The sequence below is a fragment of the Uranotaenia lowii genome, chromosome 2 (assembly GCF_029784155.1).
Source record: "Uranotaenia lowii strain MFRU-FL chromosome 2, ASM2978415v1, whole genome shotgun sequence".
Taxonomy (NCBI): Eukaryota; Metazoa; Arthropoda; class Insecta; order Diptera; family Culicidae; genus Uranotaenia; species Uranotaenia lowii.
The window spans coordinates 228,597,800-228,624,532 of record NC_073692.1 but is presented as its reverse complement, the minus strand read 5'-3'; the positions used below and the strand labels follow the sequence as shown (position 1 = coordinate 228,624,532).

Here is a 26,733-nt window from a genome sequence, read left to right as displayed (position 1 = left end):
ATTCCAAAATCAAAATAGGAGCAACATTCTACACACACACACCTTCAAAATGATGGGTGTTCAGGTTTTTTTAAATGCAAAATTGAATGAAATACGTCAAGTTGATATTGACCAAATTTTGACCGTATCACCCTTTATTCGTTGTGTAGGTAATTTATTCTTATTACTCAACATTTAAAAATAAAGTTGATATGTATTACCAGGTTATCAGAAACTGGTTCAGAAAGTAAAAAGTCTGAAAAATCAATTTTATTTTTAAAATACTCATAACTATTGACAGCTTTCCTGTATTAAAGTTTTTCATTGATGTTTGAAATTGTCAAGAATCTATCTATCTGACAATGTGTAGATATGTTGGGGTCCAATGAAAGTTTCAACCGATATAGCAGATCTTCCGGTAGAAAAAAATCTTACTTTAAAATAACGACATCCAATTTTGGCTTTGCTTAGCTGTATTTCATTTCCCTATGAACCGATTTTTAAAACTCAAATTTTAATTTTTGACGTTAATTTAATCATTATTTTCATAGAACATACTGTCTGTCTGTCTGTCTGTCAAAATTTCCAGTTCTTCAGTATATTGGCATGATGATAAAGATGTTTGAAATGTGCGCTTCGGGTCATATTGACCCGAACAGCTTTGGAGGGTTCATAAAATTCATTAAAATCCATAAAATCTGTAAAAAAAAACTAGAATCATGAATATAAACTGTAGCTTTGATGAATTTGGTTTAAAGTAAGTAGAAAGATTAAAATTGATTTATAGAAATAATTTCTCTTGATATTTATAATCAGCATCGAACGGTTGAAACTTGAAACGTTAAAAACACATTTCCAAGCATCCCTCGAGATCCCACGTGGTTAAAATGTAATGAGCGCGTTTCAAACTACTCTCCTTATTGACCGTTGAAATATTTCAACTTGCTCTCGTTCTCTCTCTCGTTCTGCTCACTTCGCTCTCTCAAAAGCACAAAACCGACCCATAAACAAACCGCCAAACGCACGTTGTTCGAACAAAACAGCCGCCCAACGGTCCCCAGCTGGAGAGAACGCCGGGAGCAGAAATTGCGTTAGAGAAAGTGAGAAAGGCGGCCGAATATCCTCGGACGGCGGCCAGTTTGCGCCGCAGCGCAAAAACGAAAACAAAAATACTTTCGCACGCTTTGAAGACGGGGCAGCAGCAGTTGCTGAAAATTCTGATTCCAATTCGTTCAGTAGCCTTTTATCAGTTGTTGCGTTCGGTCGGAAAAGTCGGGAAAAAGCTCGGAAAAGTTTCCTCCAAACTGTTGGACCCGTTTCGGTTTCGGTGTGATTGGCTGGAGCCGCTCTTTGAATATTTTTATTGGTTTGTTTTGTTTTTTTTTTGGATTGAAGTTCTGAATAAAGGAAGGATAGTGAGTTTTTTTGCAGTCGAATAATTAGACGCGTGTTTTGATTGGTGCAGGAATTCGTTAAAATTTGTGAAAAATCTTCAAATCTTGAAGTTGGAAAAGTCCGTTACTTTTTTCCATCGCAAGGATACAAGATTGTTGCCCTCGGAGAAGTGTGTGCGTGCAAGTTTAAGAGAAAAGCACTTTAAAAGTTTAAAAGGGTCTATTGTTTCGTGATCCCAAGTGTCTGTGAATTGTGACTGGAGCTTTTTTAGCCGTTATCCTCTCGAGATTGTGTTATTTGGAGCAAAAGGGATATTCTCGCAAAAAACCAATACAAAGGTGAGTGTAACCGGTAGTTTTTTTTTTGTCTTGTTCCTTTTCCTTCTTTTCACGGAATGAATGAATGTGTAAAGTTGGGCCGCTGCTGCTTTGTTCAATGGCGCTACCTTTGCTACGCTAAATTTTCTATGAATGGGAATGAGCAAAGGGGGGAAATGAATGGGACGTTTTTTACTGAGCCGAATAGAAGCCAGAATGATTTGCCATAATACCTTTTCTGTAGAAAGAGATGGTTTGATTATTCAAAATTATGGTTGGAATTGACATTCTTTTGGTGAATTGTTTCTATTATGTATTGTAATAACGGCATTTTTCAGGTGCCTTTCTAATGTTCAAATAATTGAACCAAAATCGAGTAAAAAAACTATTTAATGCTTTTCAGTTTCCAATCAAAAAAATTTTTTCATCGGTATTCACAAAGTTTTTTTTTAAAAGATCAGCGTGAACATATAAAAAATTTACTAAGACTATGAAGCAAATAAATGTTTGAATAACTTTTAATTAAATGATTTATTTGAAACTTCAATACATTATTCTATTGAATTTTATTTGATCTTCGTCTTATTCGTTATTTTCCAATGCTGAAAGCCCCTTTAATTTGAAATTTTAGTGAATATTCTGAGTTTAAATTCTGAAGTTATTTCCTAATTTGAAAATTTATTGCAGAGCTTTTTCCGTTTATTGGAAGAATTCTGTGAGACTACATACATGTAAGATTTAGATTCTGAAACTGAAATCTAAAACTATAGCTTTGAATCAGTAAAATTGTGTCAATCTGAAAATGTAAATCCAAAGTGAAATTGAAATATGAAATACCTATTTGCTATGACTGAAATCTAAATTTTATTCAAATGTCAAAATAAAATTTCAGAGTTTGATATCATGTTTGAGATTTTAAATCTAAAATTTGATCTCTTAATCCGCAATCAGTAACTGAAATCTGAATCTGAAACATGAGTCTAAAATGTGTACCTAAAATTGGAAATTTGAAAAAAAAAATCTGAAATCTGATTTTAAATTATGGATCAAAAACCTAAATCTGAATTTAAAATTTTAATCTGATATTTGAAATTTGAATCTAAAATCTGCTATGTACATCTGAATCTGGCCTTCAAAATCTGAATCTGAAATCTTGAATCTGAATCTGAAATCAGAATCTGAAATCTGAATATTCTTGGAGAGAGAATATCAGAATTGAAAATTGATAAAGATGGATAGAAAAGTGAGAAGAAAAATTTACAGATGCTGAAAAGAGCGAAAGAGCATTTTTGCGAGGAAAACTTATTAACGTACACCATACTTTAAAGAATGGTGTACGTTTTCCTCGCAAAAATGCTCTTTCGCTCTTTTCAACATCTGTAAATTTTTCTTCTCACTTTTCTATCCATCTTTTCCAATTTTCAATTGTGATATTCTTTCTCCAAGAATATAAATTACACCGATATGCCGGAAAGAAATTTACAAAAATCAATTAACGGTGGTTAAATTGTCTTAAAAATCAGAAATCTAAATCTGAAATCTGAATCTCAAAATCTGAATCTTTAATCTGAATCTTTAATCTGAATATGAAATCTGAATCTGAAATCTGAATCTGAAATCTGAATCTTAAATCTGAATCTGAAATCTGAATCTGAAATCTGAAATCTGAAATCTGAATCTGAAATCTGAATCTGAAATTTGAATCTGAAATCTGAATCTGAAATTTGAATCTGAATCTGAATCTGAATCTGAAATCTGAATCTGAAATCTGAATCTGAAATCTGAATCTGAAATCTGAATCTGAATCTGAAATCTGAATCTGAAATCTGAATCTGAAATCTGAATCTGAAATCTGAATCTGAAATCTGAATCTGAAATTTGAATCTGAAATCTGAATCTGAAATTTGAATCTGAATCTGAATCTGAAATCTGAATCTGAAATCTGAATCTGAAATCTGAATCTGAAATCTGAATCTGAATCTGAAATCTGAATCTGAAATCTGAATCTGAAATCTGAATCTGAAATCTGAATCTGAAATCTGACTCTGAAATCTGAATCTGAAATTTGAAACTGAAATCTGAATTTTGAAATTTAAATCTGAAATCTGAATCTGAAATTGTTCGTTTTTAAAAAAAAATTGTTCCTTCATAAATTTCTTTCAAAACTAAGCTATTTCAATATATCAAAATTTTATCTTGAACTTAAAACTCATGGGTTTTGAATTTCAGAATTTTCTTAAATAGTATTGATAGTTTAATTTTATCAGTCAATTTAAACAGCAAAATAATAAATAACAACTTTACTAAGCTATGAAAATTTAAAATGAATGTTTTTCGTAATTTTCATTGGTTAACGAAATTTTTGACTATATATTAAAAAATTTAGAATTCCTTTTACAAACTTTTTTTTATATTCGTTTCCAAACTGGAATTTCTAAGTTTAAAATAAAAAAAATCCAGTGGGTGTATCTGAATTGAATGTATGTATTTATTTTTTCTATATCTCAAACTTTAATACGCTGTTAAATTAATCTTCAAAACTATTAAATCAAGACTATGCAACTTGTTGCCTATATATATATATATATTTTTTTAATTTTTGAAGTCAGAACTCAAGATGCAAAAACAATGTTTAGTGGCATACACAATTTTATGCAAATTCGCAAAATTCCTTTGAAAATCCATTAATTGACCTACAAGAAGTGCATCATGACAAATGACCACATGTTAACAACTATACCAAATGACTGAAAATTTCTGATCAAGTTGCTCGTGGACTGTATTTTCGCAGGCAAAATTAGTATGTATCGAAAATTAATGCTTTTCGATACTGTTTTCAGTATCTAAAACTAAACTCAGCGTCTATGTCCCGCTTTTTTTTTAAATGTTCCGTTTTTTTCGGAGCAAACTTTTGTGTTCGACTCAATTCTCTCTGGTTCTATTTACTTCTTCATAATACTAGGTCGAAGCAGGAAAGCCAGGTGTTGAAGATAAAAAATCTGGGCAATTCTGAAAAAAAAAATCTATGTGTGTCTGTACACAAGGAAGATCACAAATTTCGTACTGAACCAGAATTTTGACGATGCGTGTGAGTTCAATGAATGATTAGTCAAATACCCATGAATACAAGCGAGATTTACAGTCTAATCTGGCTTTTACGGATCAAATCCGATACATGAATATTGATTTCATCACTCAATTTTGAAAGTCTGTAAAATCTGGGCACTCTGACCAAAAATCTGGGCAAAATCTGTGTCTGACCAATATCTGGACGAAGGGTCAAAAGTCCTGGTTTTACAGACAAATCTGGGCACCTGGCAACCCAGGGTCGAAGCTTGATGAAAACGCTACTTATAAAATCTCTCCTCGATCATTTTCAACTCCTGTCAATTTTTTTCTAATCTTCATTTATCCTTAAAGAATACTTAAAGAATGTGACATTCACCGATAAGGCTGTAAAAATTTAAGACACTTTTATGAAGTTTCACTGACTTACATTGAAAACCCTCAATTAGCCTCAATTTAAATTCATTCGTTCAACACAGAAAAATCATTCAAATATAGTATATTTTGTATTTTTTTCCTCGAAATTAGCAGCATTTTTTAAGATTCAATAACATTTAAGTTAAGATTAAATAACTCGTTTAGTTCTTGGCATTTATGGTTGCCAGATTTTTTTTTTCTGGATATATCCGGACCGAGCAAATCCGGCCAATTTTTCTAAAAAATCCGGACAATACTTGGGTAAATTTAGTCAATTCCATAGAATAACTCAGAAAAAAATTAAAAATAATACACTTGAAATTAAATCGTATTTTAAGCTTCCGAAAAACTCTTCAGGATTGTTTAGATAAAACTTGCTCAAAATCGTTTTGGACGCAAAAATAAAAATTATAATGTATCAATTTAATTTTTTTTTATTTAATTTTGGAATAAAGTGAATCTATGCAAAATCCAGGCTTTTTTCTACGAAATCCGGACAATCGGGCCGGACCGAACTTTTTCTATATTTTGTGTCAAATATCCGGGCAAGACCGGGTAAAACCGGGAATCCGGCAAGCTTATTTTAGCATCACCAAACAGTCTAGTTCAGTACATATTTACTTTGAGCACGTTGAGCGATGTAAATATTTTTCGATTGAAGAAAATATTGTTTAAGTTGCTTCCAAATGATGATGGCTGTAGATGTTTCTCCGCAATCCTAGCAGGAACCTTTGAACGTTAAGGAAGCTTAAGGAAAAGTCATATTCCGGATAAAATAGAACAGGACTACCGAGCAAAAATAAACTATTTTCAATCGAACAATGATTAAATGGACGAGTTAAATTAAATATACTTGATAGATGATAAAAAACGACTGTTAAAAAAATTTAAAAATATTCCTAAAATTTCGGATTTTAAAGTACTCTGAACTACAATATTTTCGACTTGAGTTTCGCAGTATACAAAGATGAAAGTTGTCTTGAGAAATATTTTTTCATGCAAATTTCATTCAACCATATTTTATTACTTTCTATGAAATATTTTAGCTGAAGAAATGCTGTTGTTATAAATATCAGTACCGCCATAATTTATTTAGGGATGAATAACACGAGAGTCTTAAAATCCCAGAAACACAAAATCAAATAAAGTTATATGTACGAGCAGATTCTCAAAATTTACACATTATCTGTGAATAATTGATTTAAGATTTTTATCGCCGATATAATTGGTAACATTATTTTAATGACATTCCTCACATTGATTCATCCGCACCATCCGCTGAGTAAGCACTAACTTAATGATTGAATACAGAGTTATAATGTATAAAATTGTTACCCAACAGCAAATCGAATTGAAACACAAAAGTGTTATTTTAATTTTTTAAGCATCTTTTTTTTACAAATGTTTGTTGCTTATTAAAATCAACCGTTTCAACATGATAAACCTGTTACAACATGAAGAAGATTTCGTTCGTTTCATGCCGCAATCTCTTTAGATATTGGAAAAATTGGAATGAAAGTATGTTCATGCTTAGCGAAATTTCAAATATAAAATGTATGCAAAATAAAAGACAATTTTAAGATGATTCAACTTGCAGTATTGGAACGAAAAACATACAAAGAAAAATATAGTTATTTTTGGAATTATAATATTTCATGAAACGGTTTTTTTTTCGTTCAAAATGTTATTTTAAATTTTTTTTATTTAAAAACAAGGCATGAAAACAAAAAATCTGTCCGAGCAAGGAAGATGTGGCTAAAAATTTGGATGAATTATGCAGTTTATTGAAATCACTGAGTGCTGCGAATAAATAATTGTGAGACAATCCAACTTAAATCTTTCATATCTCGAAAACGAGAAATATTATATTGGGATTTTGGTTGGTTCTTACGCAAAATTTTCTCAGGAAAACAATAAAATCATAAAATTCAAGAAAAAAATATACTTTCCTTGAGAAAATTAACGTTTTGTTTTTAGAGCTGTGTTTTGACGTTCAAAACGTCACTTTTTCGAGTAATGAATAACATCGATAGATTTTAATAAAATCTACAAAACGCATATTTTGTCATTTTGCTACGATGTTTCAGTCCAGAGATGTTGTATTTTAAAAATGATGAATTTTTCAAAATCTTGTAAAAAATAAGGGAGGGTCCTGGAACGAGAGGTGGGCGGATCATTCTCAAAAATTGAGGATTTGTTTTGTAGGCCTCAGAAAGTCTATTGGCCAAGTTTGGCGAATTTTCGATAAGATTTTTTTTCTCGCTGTGCACACTTGACATGGAATGACCCATATACATTTGTATTGGAATGACCATTAAAAATAAGGTTTTAAAATTTTTTGTAATGTCCCGCTTTTCTCGGAGATGTCCTGCTTTTTTTTCATGAAATGTCCCGCTTTTTTCTGAAAGCATTTGCACGACAAAAAATGTATGGATTTATCAGTTAAATTACGCGTTTAAAGGAACACAAATATGGTTGGTTCAGACCCGAAAATTCGATCAAGCCAACCAGAAAATTATTCGTTTGCCCTCAAATTAGGCTTGCCAGATGGTTTTCAAAAAAAGCGGGACATTTTGAGAGAAAAAAGCGGGACATAGCAGAAAAAAGCAGGACATTTTAAAAATTGGTTTAAAATGTATAAAATATATGTGAATATGTTTTTTTTTCTACTTTAAAAATGCGGTGCTTTTTATCTTAAGTATAAAGTTCTATAAATAGATAATGGAGGCATATTTCAGTTTATATAACATCTGCCTTCCGAACCAACGCCGTCTATGCTTTCAAATTCAGGCGTAAACAACAAAGTTGAAACTTTTCAATTTCCTTGCGTTGGTAAAAAAGTGCGAACGACACAAAGACGTTAAAACAACATTGAATGAAACAAAAATTAAACCAATGATGAAAAAATTATCAACATTACAAGCGTTTTTTTGTTTTGTTTTAAAATTGTCAACATTTTTTCTTGATAATTATCATATTTGCGACTTAATGTCATGACTAAACTTATAAAACTCTCATTAGGCAATTCAGCTTACATTTTATGCAAAGAAATCAATTTTTGTATATGTACTATGTAGGTATTCACTGATTTTTTATGGAATGTTCTTAAGCTTGAAATTTCTGGTTTGTGAAAAGAGTTCCACTTTATTTATTATTTATAAGCATATTTTTTTTCACTGTAAAAGTCACATCAGCTTCGTTTCAAGATTGAGAAGATTTCAAAATTATAAAAATCAAATGAATTCTCCTGAATCGGTTTTAGTGCCAAATCAGTGTGTCATTTTTAGTAATCTAACACTAGCATTACCCTAAATGAGATTTTTTTGGAAATTTTTCTAAATACTGAAAAGCTATAAGTTTTGCCATGTAAATAGTTATTTATGCACTAAGTTCAAAAAGAGGTTTTTAAGCACGAGTCGTAAATTCATCCAACGAGAGTTGCTGAGTCGGATAATTATGTTGAGTGCTAAAAAAAGTTGAGTTTGGCAACGAGTTGTATACACTATTTTATGCAAATTCGCAACATTCCTTTGAAAATTCATTAATTAACCAACAACTAAAAATAAAGTTGGTCGTGCTGAAATGCAGCACTTTTCGAAACTGTTTTCAATGTCCAAATGTTCAATTTTCAACACTGAACTGCATAAATGTTATTTCGAATAAAGAAAATGCTTTTTAACATCAATTTACATGTGATTCCCCCCAGTTTCAAAAATAGAAAAATAGAATGAATCATAAGGCGTGTCACAATCTGACACTGTCATAAGCTCAAATGAGCTTGACATAGAAAAAATGCAAAGTAAATGACATATTTTTAATTGAAAACCAGTTCTTCTTAAAAATTTAAATGCAATGTCTTGTTTGATAGATAGAAATTTTTTTGTATGATGTGCAATTTTGATAAAGTAAAATTAATCAAACGTAGGCAAACTTGTTTTTTTATTTGAAAACTTGGTTTAAAAAAAAGCGGGACATTTCGAGTAAAAAGCGGGACGGCGGAACATTTTCCATATAAGCGGGACATGTCCCGCTTTTGCGGGACGGATGGCAACCCTACCTTAAATGGGTTATGGCTAATATAGCAATGGATGAAATCGCCACCCTGTTTTGACCATAACTGCTGTTCTTATAAAAATTACGTTGATTAAATTGAGATTTCATTTCGCTGTTTTTTTCTTGCACCTCAATCCGGAATTGATCCCCTGGGAATCAACGTTTGTCCGCTGCAGATTTGTCCAAGTGGATGTAGTACATATCTGAATACATTTAAAAATTTTTAAGAGGGATTTTTTTTTTAAATAAATCAATTTACCTTTGCTGTTCAACAAAATTTTCCTCAAAAGCACAACAAATACCTCCCTCTACTGTTTTTTTTATAATTTTCTGATTCAAAAGAACATCTTACTTGTTCATCTTGGAAATAAATGTTATAAAAATCCACCTTTAAAATGTGCCAAATTACGTATTTTTTTCAAAATATATCTGGTGTGACTAAAATGATTTTGGTTGACTATTGAAAAGTACGGTTTTTACACCACTTTTAATATTTTTTGTATTCATAATCTTAAAAAAAAAACAAAAAATGTATCCTTCTGCGCAACGATTAGCTTTTAACGTCCGATCGCCGCAGGTCCGTTGAAAAACCATTTCTTCTTAGCACGCGTTTTTATTGTTTTTTATTCGCTTATAATATTTTTACGATCACCCTAATGAAAAATAAGGTTTAAGATGCCTTATAAATATTTAAATGGGTAACATGTTGTTTGGAGCGAGTTGTTATTTATTTTACCACCCATTCTCAAACAATTCAAATAAATTTCGAAGTTCCGAGAAGCAAAGTTCCACTTCTCTATTGTCTCTCATGTCTCACGCCTCACTTCTCACGTATCTCGTCTTACTGCTCACATCAGACGCTTCGCTTCTTACACCGCACGTCTTATTTCTCTTTTTTCACGTCTCATTCTCACGTATATCGTCTCATTTTTCACATTTCACTCTTCACGTCTAACTTCTAGTGCTAATAATTCTAACTACTTATTTTTTGCCACACGTCTCATGTTACACTTCTTACGTCTCATTTCTCACTTCGCTCAGCTCTCAGATGTCTCTCAGGTATCAATTCTCATGTCTCCAGTCCTATGCCGCAGGTTTCATGTCTCATTTTGAAATTTCTCTAACCCTGAGGTCTTAAAGGGTGGATACGGCCAAAATTTGGTCAAGGGAAAACGCGTGTAAATCGGTGAAATCGTTTATTTAAAAAATCAAATTAAATTTCTTTTTCAAGTTTAATTAGTATAAAATTCTGGAAAAATATTCAGTTAGGCTTCCGCTTTTCCAAATCCGAATTGCCGGGCCTTACGCTTAACCCCTGCCATCAGATGTTGTACAGCCACCCTGTCCACCTTCTTCGCCGCAGAAAGGCAGTTTGCCTTGAACTGCTGCTCGTTCTTAGCAGTTTTTTTGGTCTTCTTTAGTTTCCGCTTGACAATAGCCCAGTATTTCTCAATTGGGGGGAGCTCTGGCGTGTTGGGAGGGTTCTTGTCCTTGGGAACCACCTGCACGTTGTTGGCGGCGTACCACTCCATGGCCTTTTTACCGTAATGGCAAGATACCAAATCCGGCCAAAACAGTACGGAACAACCGCGTTTCTTCGGGAAAGGCAGCAGACGTTTATTCAAACACTCTTTCACGTAAATTTCTTAGTTGACAGTCCCGGAAGCTATAAAAATGCTGCTTTTCAAGCCACAGGTACAGATGGCTTGCCAAACCAGATATTTCATGTCTTTGACCAAACAATATTTCATGTCTATTTAGTCAAGCATCAGTGATATTTGAGAATTAACTGTCAGATTGTATAATGCAGGATTGTATAAACTAGGAAAAAAAAGGCAAATCTACCAGGTGTTAAATTATTTTAGCGATAAGCAGTTGAGAAATCTTCTTAAGCCAAATCAACTTCACATAAACGTGAGTTTGTTCGTAGTTTTCGATGTTGATTAAGCAAAATTATAAGTTTTACCAAAAATCTGTGATATGGAAGAACCAACCATACGAATTTTGATAACAACCTCTTATCCATGTGGTAAGCCTATGTTTAATATGTACACCATTTTTTATTTTTTTGTAAAAATGATTTTAAAACCCATAACTATTTTGTGTAGGACATTTTTTCAATCATTTATATAAAATGTGAAGAAAACCTTAAAATAGAATCGAGTTAATCTATGTAAGTGTTCAATGATTTGAGTGTTATGAAACAACCAAATCAATGAAATAAGTTGAAAATTTTGCTATATGTCGACGAAAACGGACATTCAATGTCTGAAAAACCTTGGATTTTACAAGGGAAACCGGGGAAAACAAGAATTTCAGAAAGAAGAAGTTGTGGTCGTCCTGAGTTGTCAAAAGTTTCAACTAGAGATTTTCCTACCCATTATTGGGCCGAACTGACTGAAGCGCTACTTCACTGTTCGCTTGGTACTTTTTACTGTAAATTAACTAAATTGGCATTGTAAACATCAGAATTTCGTCAGTTCAAGCATTCATTAACAAAATTACTTCAGAACTAGTTTGGCGAAATAAATAACTGAACCCGTAAAATCCTGTTTACTGTGAATATCAATCAAGCCGTGCGATATTACCAACATTGTCATTCAATACGAACTGATTGTGTGCTTAGGATTAAATGGTGGGTACCGTGAACTACGAACCAATCTTCTACGATAACACGTTCCGCTAATTTTCCGAACAATCCACCCCCGCAAAATTGCGCATCACACCGCTACAACACGTCACGTGCACTTATCAGCAAATGTCGACTTTTTTGCTCAGATTATTTATCATGGGTGGGTAGCAAAAGGGTACTGTCATAGAGTTTTGCCTCTGGATTACAAGCTATCCGTGAGGGTGACGTTAAATTTAAAGAAAACAAAAACAAGTCTGCACCCGACAGATTGGATAAAACTGCAAGTACAAGCAAGCAATCTCTCTTACTCAAAACATCCTTGCCCGACTGGCTTGCTTACCGTTGACTGATTCCTCCGATAAGAAAGATAAGAAATCTCTACCCGCCACGCACCGGCTGAAACAGAACGTGATTACGTCTTGTCCGATTCTTATCGTTCCAAGGATGGAAACTACCTGAGAGAACGACCTTTCCCGGTACCGTAAAACAATTACCGAGATTCGAATTATGAGTAATTTTTTGTCGTTGTTTTTGACGCGTCGTCGCTAGCCGGCTTCATCAATAACCTTTGGACCCGATTTCGGATTTGACACAACGCTGCCAAAAGACTACAACAACTAATTAGGCGTGATTTGTTTCGAAGAAGCTGATAAGACCGATGATTACGATACGGTGATTGATAAGTCTGCCGTCGAACATCGTTTGATATATTGTTTATGAATTGTCGTTGCTAATTAGGGGGTGTCGATATGAGTCACGTGTCGGAGCTGGATGGGATTTTTTTACCTGCGCGTTTGCATAGATGCATGAGAGCATGGTTGTCGAGATAGCTTTCTTTGATATTCAAAAAATACTGCAACCTTTTGATATTAAGTGATTAGAACTAGATTGATTGCTTTTTTTCTGATGTCATCCTTTAAAGATCTAAAAGGTGGCCAAACCATGGCCCGCGACTTTCTTGTTGGGACCCGAAAAGCTCTTTCCGAAATTACCGTGTTCTGAGAAAATTGTACCATATTTATTTCAAACATTACCTGAACGAACCATATCTCATATTCTGCCATGTATTTCGATTTGTGTTTTCATAAAGTGGCCTCCACCGTTGTGGCTGCGTGGAGAGCTTTAAGCGCACTCTAGTTTTCATTTTAAGGCATTTGGAAGACATCAGAAAGACAGTAAGATATTAAACTAATGATATAACCCTCATCTGCCCCAGAAATTTTTACCGGTTAGAGTTCCTGGAGTGTCAATTTTTATATCTTTTAGACAATATTAAGTTACAACACTTCACTTTTCCGTTATTCAAGAAAAAAAAACCGATAAAACATGCTGCAGAAAAAAAAAGACTATAGACCAGTTACGAAGCGCTGAAAAGAAAAAATCCACTTAGTGTCCAAGAAAGCTGAAGAAAATCTGAGATATTATAAATTGATAAAAAGTTCCAAAAACAGGTACTTTTGAAAATTCGTCAAAAATTCTGTGTTTCGTATTTAGATAATCCACCTTTAAAATGTCCCAAATTACGTCTTTTTTGAAATCTTCTTTTCAAAATTTATCTGGTGTGACTTAAAAGATTTTGGTTAATTATTGAAAAGTTCGATTTTACACCACTTTTTTACATTTTTTATTCATAATCTTAAAAAAATCCAAAAAATTAACTTCCGATCACCGCAGGTCCGTTGAAAAACCATATCTTCTTGCACGCGTTTTCATTGTTTTTTATTCGTTTATATCATAGTGAATAATAAGGTTTAAGATGCCTTATAAATATTCAAATGGGTAACATGTTGTTTGGAGCGAGTTGTTTTTTTATTTTACCAGCCGAAAAACAAAGTTCCACTTCTCTATTGTCTCTCATGTCTCACGCCTCACGTGTCACTTCTCACGTATCTCGTCTTACTGCTCACATCAGACGCTTCGCTTCTTACACCCCACGTCTTATTTCTCTCTTTTCACGTCTCATTCTCACGTATATCGTATATCGTCTCACTTCTCACGTATCTCGTCTTACTGCTCACATCAGACGCTTCGCTTCTTACACCCCACGTCTTATTTCTCTCTTTTCACGTCTCATTCTCACGTATATCGTCTCATTTTTCACATTTCACTCTTCACGTCTAACTTCTACTGCTAATAATTCTAACTACTTACTTTTTGTGCCACACGTCTCATGTTACACTTCTTACGTCTCATTTCTCACTTCGCTCAGCTCTCAGATGTCTCTCAGGACTCAATTCTCATGTCTCCAGTCCTATGCCGCAGGTTCCATGTCTCATTTTGAAATTTCTCTAACCCTGAGGTCTTAAAGGGTGGATACGGTCAAAATTTGGTCAAGGGAAAACGCGTGTAAATCGGTAAAATCGTTTATTTAAAAAATCAAATTAAATTTCTTTTTCAAGTTTAATTAGTATAAAATTCAGGAAAAATATTCAGTTAGGCTTCCGCTTTTCCAAATCCGAATTGCCGGGCCTTACGCTTGCCTTGAACTGCTGCTCGTTCTTAGCAGTTTTTTTTGGTCTTCTTTAGGTTCCGCTTGACAATTGCCCAGTATTTCTCAATTGGGGGGAGCACTGGCGTGTTGGGAGGGTTCTTGTCCTTGGGAACCACCTGCACGTTGTTGGCGGCGTACCACTCCATGGCCTTTTTACCGTAATGGCAAGATACCAAATCCGGCCAAAACAGTACGGAACAACCGTGTTTCTGCAGGAAAGGCAGCAGACGTTTATTCAAACACTCTTTCACGTAAATTTCTTAGTTGACAGTCCCGGAAGCTATGAAAATGCTGCTTTTCAAGCCACAGGTACAGATGGCTTGCCACACCAGATATTTCTTCGCGAACTTTGACAGTTTCATGTGCTTGAAAATATCTGCTACCTTTCCCCTTCCTTTTGCCGTATAAAACTCCTGTCCCGGAAGCTGCTCGTAGTCGGCTTTTACGTAGGTTTCGTCGTCCATTACCACGCAGTCAAACTTCGTCAGAATCGTCGTGTACAGCCTCCGGGATCGCTTGATGTTTACTTCACAACATTCGATTTAAGAATGAGCCGATTAGTTTTAATTTAATTTATTTTATTAGAGAGGCTTGCTTGGTAGATTCGCCTCTAGGCCCGATTAGCACAAGTGCTGTCTATTTATAGGTAAAAGTTACCGCGCAACAATGAACGCAATGAACATTTTTTCCAATCAAAGTAGCCAGATTTTCTCAGATTCTGCATGTTGTTCACTTGTCCGTCAATTATTAGTGCGTGTTGAGAAACTCTAAGTCAGGGGTCGGGGAACATCTTGAATCATTACCCCAAAACATTTTTATTTAAGTTGATATTACCCCATGCCGAAGAGCAAAAAAACGTATCCGTAAACACTGAGCGAGCTCTCAAAGCGTATTATTTGAATGCCTCAGGGGGAAATATTCACTTCTGCATATGCCGCTAAATTCTTTACTTTCGAAATAAAGCTTAGCTTAGCTTAGCTTGTTTGACTACTCATCCACCTTTAATCATTGAACTCAAAATGCTCAATTTACAGGTTTTTGTTTTTAAATCGTTTTAGAGGAATGAAGTATTTTTTACATTTGATTTCAAACTATACATTTCGAATTCCATGATCGCTGGCGTGGCTAAGCAGAACAAGTTCCACGTCGCCAATGGTTGCTACTCCGTGATTAATCGAGGCCATCAATTTTGCACAAAGTCCAAAAGAATGGTGCTTGGGATTAGCAGCCATTCTCATTGTACAAAACTGATGCTCTCCCTTTTTTATATGATTTATCTGATTAATAACGGCGCCGGCCACGTCCTAGTAGTCAATGGGGAAAAGGGAAGGATTGTTAGTTAGATACTCTTTAAGTTCAACTAGCAACCTCTCACTCCTGCATACTCCAAAAACATTTTTTGAAATAGTCAGAACCAGAGATAAGCTAATATCATCAACTATGGAAACCGTCTATACGTCTGCGAATCCATATTCAAGTATTCAAGGAAGGAGTTGTGTTAGTTGGTGAAAGGTAGAGATCAGGATCCATTTTGGTAAATGGTGCGATCATGATTTTCCTATACCTCCTATGCTCCTAGACATTTCCTAAGGAAACTCCTATTTCTATGAGGCATTTGATAAACGTCCAATAAAATGTATCGAATGAAATATTGAAGGCAAATCAATACCATCCAAATTTCTTCTTTGATAAACTAGCTCTTATCCCTAAACGTTATCCCTGTTGAAGTGAAGTGTAGGTTTTTGTAGTCCGTTATTCCAACGAGACTCAACTGGAAATTTATTCATAGTGTTATTTTTATCAAGTTAAGAGAAAATATAAATTTAGCAACTTACAAATAAGTCTTTGACTCTTTGATTGAATGAGCCTGCCTGGGATCCCTCCCGCTATCGGCCCCAGTTTCCTGTTGAGTTAACAAATTCTATATCTTGTTGTTTTCAGATCTAATCTGGTTACTTACGGTTGAGGAACCTGTGCTTGATTGAATATAATGCAACTATGTCCCGCCAGACGGGTGAGAGGCCTTACAGAATTAGATTGCACCTAGATAGAACACGCGTAAATTAGTGATTTTTCATTTAATGATTTCCCTGTTCTAATAGCAACTTACGATTATCCAATAAAGGTGATCGATGGTTGCGTAAACGAGCAATCTGTTCGAAGCAAACTAAAGCGAACTCGACACGAAAAACTTTAATTTAAAACGGCGCAAATCAATTTTCACTCCTGCGATCTAACAAGCTTCAGCACGTTTTTCCTAAATCCCTCCTTTTTCTTCCTTCTTTCATTTTACTTCTTTTCTTTCTTCTTCAACCGTCCACCTATCAAAAATCTTTCAATCTGTATTCTGTCATAAATGGGTTCAATCTTCCCCCTTATTTCACCCTCTCAGGGCCGTAGCAACACGAAGAGTTTTCAAAAAGGCTTTACTGTTCAAAGACGGAAAGCAACTTTAAATGAAAATGAATTATATTTTAATATTTAGACACAAATTTTCGTAAATTGTTTTTGAAAACTCTTTGATTCTTTGCTCTCCTTTGCCTCACATTTTAGAAGTTTTAAGACCTTTGATGCTCTAAGAGTACAAATCAATGTTTTAAATAATCAAAACTTTTAAATAAATTTTCGCACATAAAGCAGGTTACGCAAATTAAACATAACCCACTGAACGGATTAAAACAGGTAAAAAAACATCCTAAACAAATGAGTCGCGTGGGAGTCGGACACTCAAACACGTCTTTGCTCGACAAGTGCCGGGCGAACCCGAACTCCTTAATTTTTTAAATAACTGCAATTATAAAAATAAAACTCCAAATATTGAAATAAAATAGAGAACATAAAGATTGTTTACAAAGTATGTTTCCAGATGCGTAAATGAAATGCCGCAAACACACATCGAGCTGGTTCGCCGTCTTTCAACAAAAACTCTAATGAAACATACTATATTCAGGTGTTTGTTTCATTTTCCCTGCACACAAATTGTACAGTTAAAGTTAATGAAAAGAGAGAGTGAAAAATACCATCATTGGTTTAAAATCCCTGGGAAAAAAGAAAAAAAAATGCCATCATGGAATATCCTCACCGGGGTTTTCCGTATTCGTCAGAGATGTTGCCTTTTCTCCACCCAGCGGCGCATGCAAAAAGTTACTCCTGATTTAGGCGCGAGGTATACTTCTGCCACAGTCACATACATCACTTCAACAAAACATGAAACATCCCCGATCAGCCAAACTAAATTATAATTTTTCTAGAAAACACATCACGACAGGACCAAAAACGAGACCGACAGAAAACGCGACCGTTCTCGAGCACGGCTTGCTGCGAGTCCCCCCCTAAATTCTTTACTTGCGAAATAAAATCTACAAATTCATAAAATTGCAAAATGAAAATATACACTTTTAATTCACAAAATATTCACTGTTAACCCCAAGAATTTCACTTTTACCCCATTTGGGGTAATTTACCTAGGTTCCCCGACCGCTGCTCTAAGTGATTAAATTACGTTCTTTTCTTCTAACATAAATTATTTGATTTTATATTTTCCATTATCTCATATCTATCCTACACTGTCTTTCACGGTTTTCTGGAATTAACATGATTTTGTATGCACGATTTTTTACTGAAAATTTCATTACGATTCGTTTTGTTTCAAAAAAGTTAAACGTGATAGAAGCCGCGAGACGAAAATAAATTCTGGACACCCACGTCAAAAACCCGATATAGTTAAAAAAAAGTGTTCTTTAACTTTTCCGTGAGATGTATGCGATCGGCAGCCGGTCATAGTGGAACTAAGGATCGGAAACTGCATTTGAAGGTGTCGAGAACGATCAAGGCTAACCCAGGGCTGTCGGAACATGGTCGTAGGAACGGGAGAGGGGGGGAGGTGTTGGTGGTCCCCCCATGAAGGTTAAAAAATGCAAAGTGATTTTTTTTACTAAATGTAAAATTTGGAATTTCTAATCAAATTTTCATGAACAATTAAAATTATTCAAGAGTAACAATAGTGTAACAATCTTGGCTCCACAATCTGGAAATCTCATTCCAGGACCACAATTCTACAACAGCTTTTAAAAAAACTCCTCCCTTGTTGATAGTAATTTTCTTTTCAAAGAAATTTGTGAACATAAACGATTTTTTGGAAGCCCTAAATATGATTCTGAAACAGCTGGTGTGTTTCGATAAAATAAAAACAGTTTTCCACTTGTTTTTCTTCTTGATTTGAATGGAATAATTCCCAAATTTGCCTGCATATTGTCCGGATTTTTGAAAAAATTTCAAAAATATGCTCTAATTTTGCAAGGTTTTAGGATAAAATTGCCTGGATTTGCCCAGCCTGGATTCAGCCTGGAAAAATATCTAGTAAGTATCCAGTTTATTGTTCTTGATTTTCAGTTTGGACCATCTTTTCATCTTTCAGTGCAATTTGGTCGTATTTAGCACTCGAATGATGAAAAAGTTGGGAAAAGTACTTATTTTACATGGAATAAGTAGGTAAATATATATTTACATTTGAATAGGTTCGAGTATTTTGCAACATACGTTACCCATAATAATTATCAAACTATGCCTCTTTAATAATACCATGCACTTTTTTCAATATTTGGGCTGTTAGAGCAATAGAGTAACGTATTCTACCAAGAAATCACAACTTAATTGGAAATTTCCTGAAAAATCAGGGAAAAAACTATCGTACCCAGTGATGTAAATTGTTTTTCAGAAATGTCTGAAGATTTTGAAAAAAAATGTCTGGAAAAGTCTGGATGGCTCTTTATAGGTGATGACCTTTTTTTTTTGGTCGCTAGATCGCAATACTTTAGTCTAGGGAATAACACTCATTACTTCTTAATAATCATACTTTCTATACACTAATAATGCCTGAGACTTTTGTGGCGATGTCGGCAGTTTTATGCTATACTTCCTGTTTTACTACCATCCTCGTGGCATTCGTCACTCTTCAATTACTAATTCGAATCATTTCTTACCATTTTGCATCGAAAATTTTGATTTTTAGATTGTTGTGATTCATGTCGAAACTCATAAGTCTGGAAATGTCTAGAAGAAATGACAAAAGTCTGGGAGTCTGGAAACCTAAAAAAAATGTCTGGCAAAAGTCCCAAAAGTCTGGAAGATCCAGAGAAAATCTGTAAGGTTGACATCACTGTCGTACCCACTTACCCCATAAAGCGGGGTAAGTGAAGACACCTGTAATCCACTACAATTTACGTGATAAAGTGATAAACTTTTTACGCTTTGTTTTTATTAAGCTAATCTTTTCGGCATTTCTAGCGTAACATTTGATAAGGGCGAAACTAGCATTTAGCTCGAAACGAGAAAAACGCGTTTAAAATTTCGGAACATCTGATCAAATCCTATTAAAAAATGGACCACTTTTTGTTTCACAAAATCGGAAAATGTGCATTATATTCACTTATTGTTTGTTGAGTATCAAGACCTTTAACTTTTTTCACTAAATTTCAGAGATTTTCGAGTATCGCCCTTTTATGTTTTCGATTCCTGTTACGCCTGCAAGTTTCGCCCAATTGATCGGCCGTTTTTATTTTGGTTTTGAGGTTACGCCCTTTGGTCATACACGCAAAAACTAATTAGGCCGTTTTGTCACACACTCTCAACTCAGTTACGCCTATTGGCCCTACACGAATAGAAAAATTAACCCCATTTTGAATAGGCGTAACTTCACGTTCCAACGAAAATGCATCAACAGGAAGTTTCGCCCAATTGAATTTTATCAAATTTTTGAAAGTTTTAAGTGATTTTAAGATGAAACCGTGTTTATTAGGTAAAGTGCAACCGCGTACATCCGGAATGGCCGTTAACTCGATTTGTTTACATTTGGCAGTTTCACCCTTTTGAAATGTTACGCTAGATTTGTAAACAACTTGTCCTACATCAAATTGCACAGTGGTGTAGAACATCAATCTAGCCGTACGAAATTAATTATTTTTCAAAAAATTTAAAATCCAAAAAACTAATGGAACTAATCTGTTAAATTTGGTAGAGCACTAAATTAGTATTTGATATCATATAAATGAATAATAGAACCGGTTTTGCCAGTATAATATAACCGCTTCAACCGGTTCCAAGTAACTGAATCCAAATAATCAATCTTCCAAACAATTCGCTTTTGTCTTTTCATTGAGTCATAAGTTTCCTCTCGAATTTAAAATATCTTTTAATAAAACAAAATTTATAAAAGAAAACTTAATAAATTAAATGTTCTCAACGTTTTTTCTAAGTAAAATAGGTAATATTTAAATAAAAAGTGTATTTTCAATCATTCAAATCTCTACTAGTTCCACCGATTTCCCCGCTAATTTTAAATGGAAATGGTTCCGCTTATCATTCAAAATAATCACAAAAAAGGGGGTGTTGCGAAAGAGTGCACGTTTCGATGGACGTGTCTTCCAAATTTGCCAATAAAATACACTAAATGCTTAGGGCTTCAGCAACTTCTAAACCCATCATAATGTATGAGAAAATTGTAGATCGTGTCTTGTTACAACTTTGTTCCAAAGACAGCGAACCATTTTATCCTATCTACAACGTGTCAGGTTCAAAAATCTGTTTTTTCAAGAGATTTTTTATACTTTGACTATAACTCCTGAGGGTGATGTGAGAGGACTGTGACATCTTCAACAAACTTATGTATTTTGATCAGAACAACTTTGTAGAAAACATCAAAGCCCTAATTTGAAAAACAATAAAGCTAGCATTTTTATCTCGCTATCAATCGACCCCTCGGCGAAAATTTTTATACTAGAATATGCTCCATGTAAAACTGAAACAATGTTGCTGAAGACATCAAATGTCTATCTCTTCATCCTTGGGGGCTATTAATTTCGTACAGCTAGATTGATGTTCTGTACCACTGTGCATTGAACGTAATTTTATCAAAACTGATCTATACTTGATTTTCAAATGATTTTTTTAAGTTCAACTATACGAAAACTCGTCCCCACTTACCCCGGTGTACCTTACGACTAGCATTCTCTTCTAATTGAAATTCATTTTCGATTTTCTTTTCAAAATTCAATGCGATTCCTAACTATGTACCTACTGCAAAATCTTCAACGTCTTGTAATCAATCATAATATAAATTGTGACGTGTGAGTGTGCTCCTCATCGATTCATCGATAGACTCCCACGCCAATTGACACATTTTACAACGGGGTACTCGGGTGCTCGGCTTAACTTAATAACACCCTGACTAGCTGGACTGAGAAATAATCCATCAAATCTGAGCAATTTCAACAAGTAAGTGGATTATCACATCCAACTCACATCACGAACTGGGGGGAAATGCTTGACGGTGGGTAGTTTCAGTATGGTGGGGGTTGTTTGTCTTAAATGTATAGAGACTTTGTCGCTCAAGAGCGCCGTTCATTATTATCGTCACTGACCGGGAATCACTGTCCAAATAATCCATATCGCATCATCTCTTCCGCCCTTGTTTTCCCGCTTAGTCATATCCCGTAGTCTGTCTATTCGTGTTCATCTTCACAGTTTGATTTGTGCTTAATCTTCTTTTGGCTTCGTGTAACACAAGTAAAGAGCGCTCGAATGAGATTTTCATCTTTTGTTTCCATTCTTATCTTATCCCACAGAATACCTACCGTTTTCGTGTTTGAGATGCCCTGGAGCCACCAGTAGCTAGCCGATGATGACAACGATGAGAGACAACGAGCCGAAAGGTGGCAACCCAGACCGAGCAGACAGCTTCCTTCAGTGAGATCAGCGAGCAGAATTAAAGGACCTGTTGTCGTCGTTATTGACGAGCTTACGAGCCACTCATCTTTCAATTTGGCCGGATTTAAATTGAATAGATTTGACGTAGAGCTCCGAGTGCGTGTGCTTCTGCTTTCTAAAACCCCGCGCGGTCCAAGGGATCGGCTCCAAGGAAACGACTCTTGGCCGAACCCCACGACGGTATTGTGACTAATTGTGCTTTCGTGCTATCGGTGTTTCGTATTTGCGTCTTAGCGTATCCCCGATATTAGGGATGAACAAACTGATTAAACGACGACGACGTAGTGTTCTCGTTTAGTGAAACTATCAGGAAAAGTAATCGTTGGTACTTGGTAGAAGCTTGAAAAAGCAAAACCAAAAAAATTTGAAAGCCTTTTGGACTGGGCACGAATGATGCTGATGATGATGATGCATCCGTTGTCCTTATCGCCGACATTGGCGACCAGCTACAAACCCCCCGGTGAGGAATCCGGTAAAACTCCTCTGAAAACCGGCGGCAATCGTGGCGGCGACGACGTAATAAGACTCGGTAGAACAATCCGTCCTCGTCCTGGAGTGTCGGTATGCGAAGCCTCAGCAAAGGCAGTGTCATCGCCGGGCCAACAGTCGCATGCCAAAAGAATCCCGAGGACGATGGCGTCCTTCCGGGTTCTTCTGTTGATGCTGCCACTGCTAGGGGGAAGCACGTTGTTCGGCGTGACTCAGTGCGATGGTAAGTAATTTAAAGTTGGCATTTTATTGCTCCTGTTCTTTGTAGACAGGAGGGTAAAGAAAGGAAGGAGGGCATTGCAATTTTATATGCGATTTTCATATCTCTCTTGCTAGGCTTTCAACAGGGCAATTGCAATGGGAATGAAAATGTGTCGCGCTTCTCTCTATCCCAATCCAATACCTTGTGGTTTGTGAGCGGATGCAGAAAAAAATAATCAGGACAGATACAGATTGAAGAGTAGAGACACAACACAGCGCTTTATCGATTATCACGCATTTTCAAGTGAATCTCTAGGGAGGGAATTCCGTTTACAATGATGACGCGAGAGTTTTTTTTTGCATTATTGATTATTGACGCTATCTTTCATATTTTTGAATTGTTGGTCATCATTTCTAATTTTTGTTTAGCTGATAGAAGAGTCAGTCACACTGCGTTTTTTCGCAAGTCAAAATAGCTTGCAGTCTTCGGCTAACATTTTTGCTTGGGTAAAAGTTTTAAATTGACATTATGCGCAAAATAGAAGATATTTGAATTTCTTGTCATCAAATAACTCAGCTTTTTTTTCACATTATTTTCATTCCTAAACTGCCGATATTCGCAAAACTGTCCCATATGCATTTTCGTCATTTTTCAGTTTATCACAAAAATCGTTCAAATACAGTTAGTTCTTCAATGTAGACTAAAAACTTTCATAACTTTGTTCTCAACATATATGAAAAAAATACCAAGTCATGTCTGTCCCATATGAAACATACCCGCAAAGCTGTCCCATATGTCTATTTATACAGAATGCTTCAAAATTGCTCCTCCAATTTACGTTAACCCCCCCATGAGGGTCCAAACATGCAAAGCAAAATGTTCTTCTCTGTACTCAACATTACGAATTCCCAATAAAATTTTGATGATCGACTAAAATTATACAAGAGTAACAATATCTTTTCAGAAATAATGAATATCCTATTCAAATAGGATAAGACTAAACTTGCCAAATCACTCAGATTTTCAGAATTTTTACACTTGATTTGCAAAATAAAACACAATTTAAATTGAGTCACGAAAATGACGTATTTTGCGTCTTAAGTTTTTGAGTAAATTTTAACAAAACGTTTTTTGGAAGCTCAATATGTGATTTGGAATTGACTGTCGTATTTCGATAAGCAAAAGTGAAGTGTTTTTCTTCTTGATTTTTGATTAAAAAATTTTATATTGGCGGATATTGGCAAAAATATCCCGGATTTGCACGGCCCGGATACTAGCGGAAAAATAATTTAAATTAAAACTCAATGTCTGTGACGAGACTTCGGATTTTGTATCCGGATTATTGTTACAGAACTTCAGTTTGGATCATCATTGCGCAAAATCCTGATTCGAATCTCGATTTTGGATTTCATACTTCTATATTCGAAACTCATTATTTCGGAATTACAAACCATTATTACAAACCATTTTTGAGATTTGAAATTTTTATTTTATTTCTTGTGCAGAATTGAAACTACCGAAAGCTGCATAAAGTTGATCCTGAATTGAAAAATCTTAAACAGTTTCATCATTCGCAATTTTCATTCAGATTCACAATTTCGAATAAATAACTGAAGAAAGAATTCACATTTATAGTCAAAAAATCAGAATTCAAAAGAGAGATTTCTGGTTTAAAAATTCTGATCATAATTTCGCTTTTTGGCTCATAATTGGTGAGAATTATTGTCTACACAGCAAATTTTTTTTTGCTGGAAACCAGCAAAATTTTGCTGGTTTTTGTCCCGCTGACTTTCCAGCAAAATTTCCAGCAATTTCAATTGCTGGAAAAAACAGCAAACGTTAATGCTGGTTTCCAGCAATTCAAATTGCTGGAAAATCAGCAATCCAGATTGCTGGAAACCAGCTATTTCTTTCAACACAACCGGCAGTATTTAGTATGAAATTTATATTTCAATTCAAAATTACAGTTTAATATTGGTTGTGCATATAATAAGCAATAAAAACAATTATTTTCTCCCATTTTCAATAAGGGATTTATTTATTAAAAAAAAAAAACAACTTTCTAAAACCGGCTCTGGGGTGGCCTCTTTGTGCCGCAGTGTTGATCATCCGTCACCTGTAAAAATAGTTTTTATTAGTATCTTATATGGAATATCTACCTGTACAATAAAAACTTACCCTTGACTTGATGCCTGGTTGCTAGAATATAGAGGACAATAAAATAATTATATTAATTTAACCTAAATTCGTAAAATAGAATCTCACCTTACTTCAGCGTACGAAACAAAAACAAACTCCAAATTGACAACTCAATTGCTGATTTTCCAGCAAACTAGATCAATTGCTGGAAATTCCAGCAATTTGAAAACCGATTGCTGATTTTTCAGCAAAAATGACAAGCACATAACCGAATGCTGAAAAATCCAGCAATTCGAAAATCGATTGCTGGTTTCCAGCAAAAATTTGGATTGCTGAACGTTTCCAGCAATTTTTTTTGCTGGAAATCGAGGCAAAAATTTACAGTGTAGAGTTTAAATTCCAAAAACCTTTATCAAATTCGCTATCTAGATTTTCATCTCATGTTTAAAAGGCAGTACTCAGATTCGGAATCAAAATTAAAAACTCAGATTCAACTCGAAGTTAAGTTTTAAAATCAAAATTAAAATATTAATGTGAGCATTTCATCAAGGATTCAAATTACAGGCATTCGCAATTTCAAAATTTTGATTCTGGATTCAAAATAAAAAAATTATATTAAATCAGAGTCAATTTGAAACACAAACCAAAAGAAATCACAAATTTAAAATATAATTCTAGGATTTTTTTTATTTCACAGGATTATAATCATGAAATAAATTATCAATAGTAATTTTATGAGGCCAAAGAACTTGTATTTTATTTTCAAGTTAAAATTCAACTGAAAACATATCTCCCAGGTTTTTTGTAAGGTTTAAACTAAAATCATTCATTTTAATCGAGGAGAAAATAATTCTGATTTGAACCGCAAACTTAATCTCTTACTTTGGTTTCTAAATATTTGATAATTTTTCTAATTTAAGTAAATACCATCAAGTAGCCATTCACCGCCCAGTCACCATTTACCGCCCAAAATCACCCTTTTATGTGTATTTCGAAAAAAAGAGAGATGTTTTCCCCAAAAATAAGACTTCTTTTCTGTGTTGGCATCATTTTTCGACCATTTCACTGAAAAAACATAACTTATTTAACCTAACGCTAACCAGAAAATAAAAATTTGGCTTTTCGTTTCCGGTCAAATTATTAAATTCGACGCCTGTTAGCGAACTGAGCATTCATGTGCTCCTGATGCAAAAAGAGTTTTTGTTTCCTAAAAAGTACATATTTGATCTAAAATCGACTTGAAACGATAGTTTTATTTTCGTAAAATAGATTTGGAAAATTTTCGATTTTTTCAATAGTTGTTGTTTTTTGGAGCGTTTAGTGTTGGGCGGAAATTGGTATGTAAACAAAAGTGTTGGTTCCTAATGACCGGTCACGCACAATTTCTTTGTTTTTAACGCATTTATTGTGTCAAATGTGTAAATTTTAAGTAGCATTTAGTTTGATTATGTTAGAAAATGATGTTTTATCGCTGAAAGTAAACGGTTACTTGAGGCTGTTGGCCGGGAATCATCATTTTGTCAGTCACCGCACTTTGTTAAATTTTAACAAAATTTACGGGAAAAATTTCACAAAATGTATTCTCTCAAGATCCAAAGTATGGTTTTGACAGCTCCTTACATGAAAAATACTAAAAAGAACCTGTTCCGTGTTGTTACGATACTTTTTCCTTAAGAAAACAGTACGTTTTTCAATACAGTTAATTATGGATGGTTCGACCGCCATGTGAATGCACATTAGACTGCCCCAAATGACCCGACTTTTGAAAAAGTTATACGCTGCAGGCTAA

At 34.6% G+C, this 26,733-nt stretch overlaps 1 protein-coding gene across 4 annotated transcripts in view; it reads left to right on the top strand.

Annotated features, from left to right (window-relative positions):
• Positions 1-1,165: 1,165 nt before the first annotated feature.
• The window catches only part of LOC129747397 (uncharacterized), a 106,467-nt gene continuing 80,899 nt past the window's right edge, over positions 1,166-26,733 (top strand). The window contains exons 1-3 of one of the 4 annotated variants that reach the window (XM_055741599.1): positions 1,166-1,345; positions 1,445-1,712; positions 21,973-22,826. In XM_055741599.1, the coding sequence (XP_055597574.1) occupies positions 22,505-22,826 (322 nt within the window). In that variant the 5' untranslated portion in view covers positions 1,166-1,345; positions 1,445-1,712; positions 21,973-22,504. Of the gene's footprint in view, positions 1,395-1,444; positions 1,713-21,972; positions 22,827-26,733 lie in introns of all 4 variants that reach the window. The other 3 variants (XM_055741601.1, XM_055741600.1, XM_055741598.1) reach the window with 3 other exon arrangements.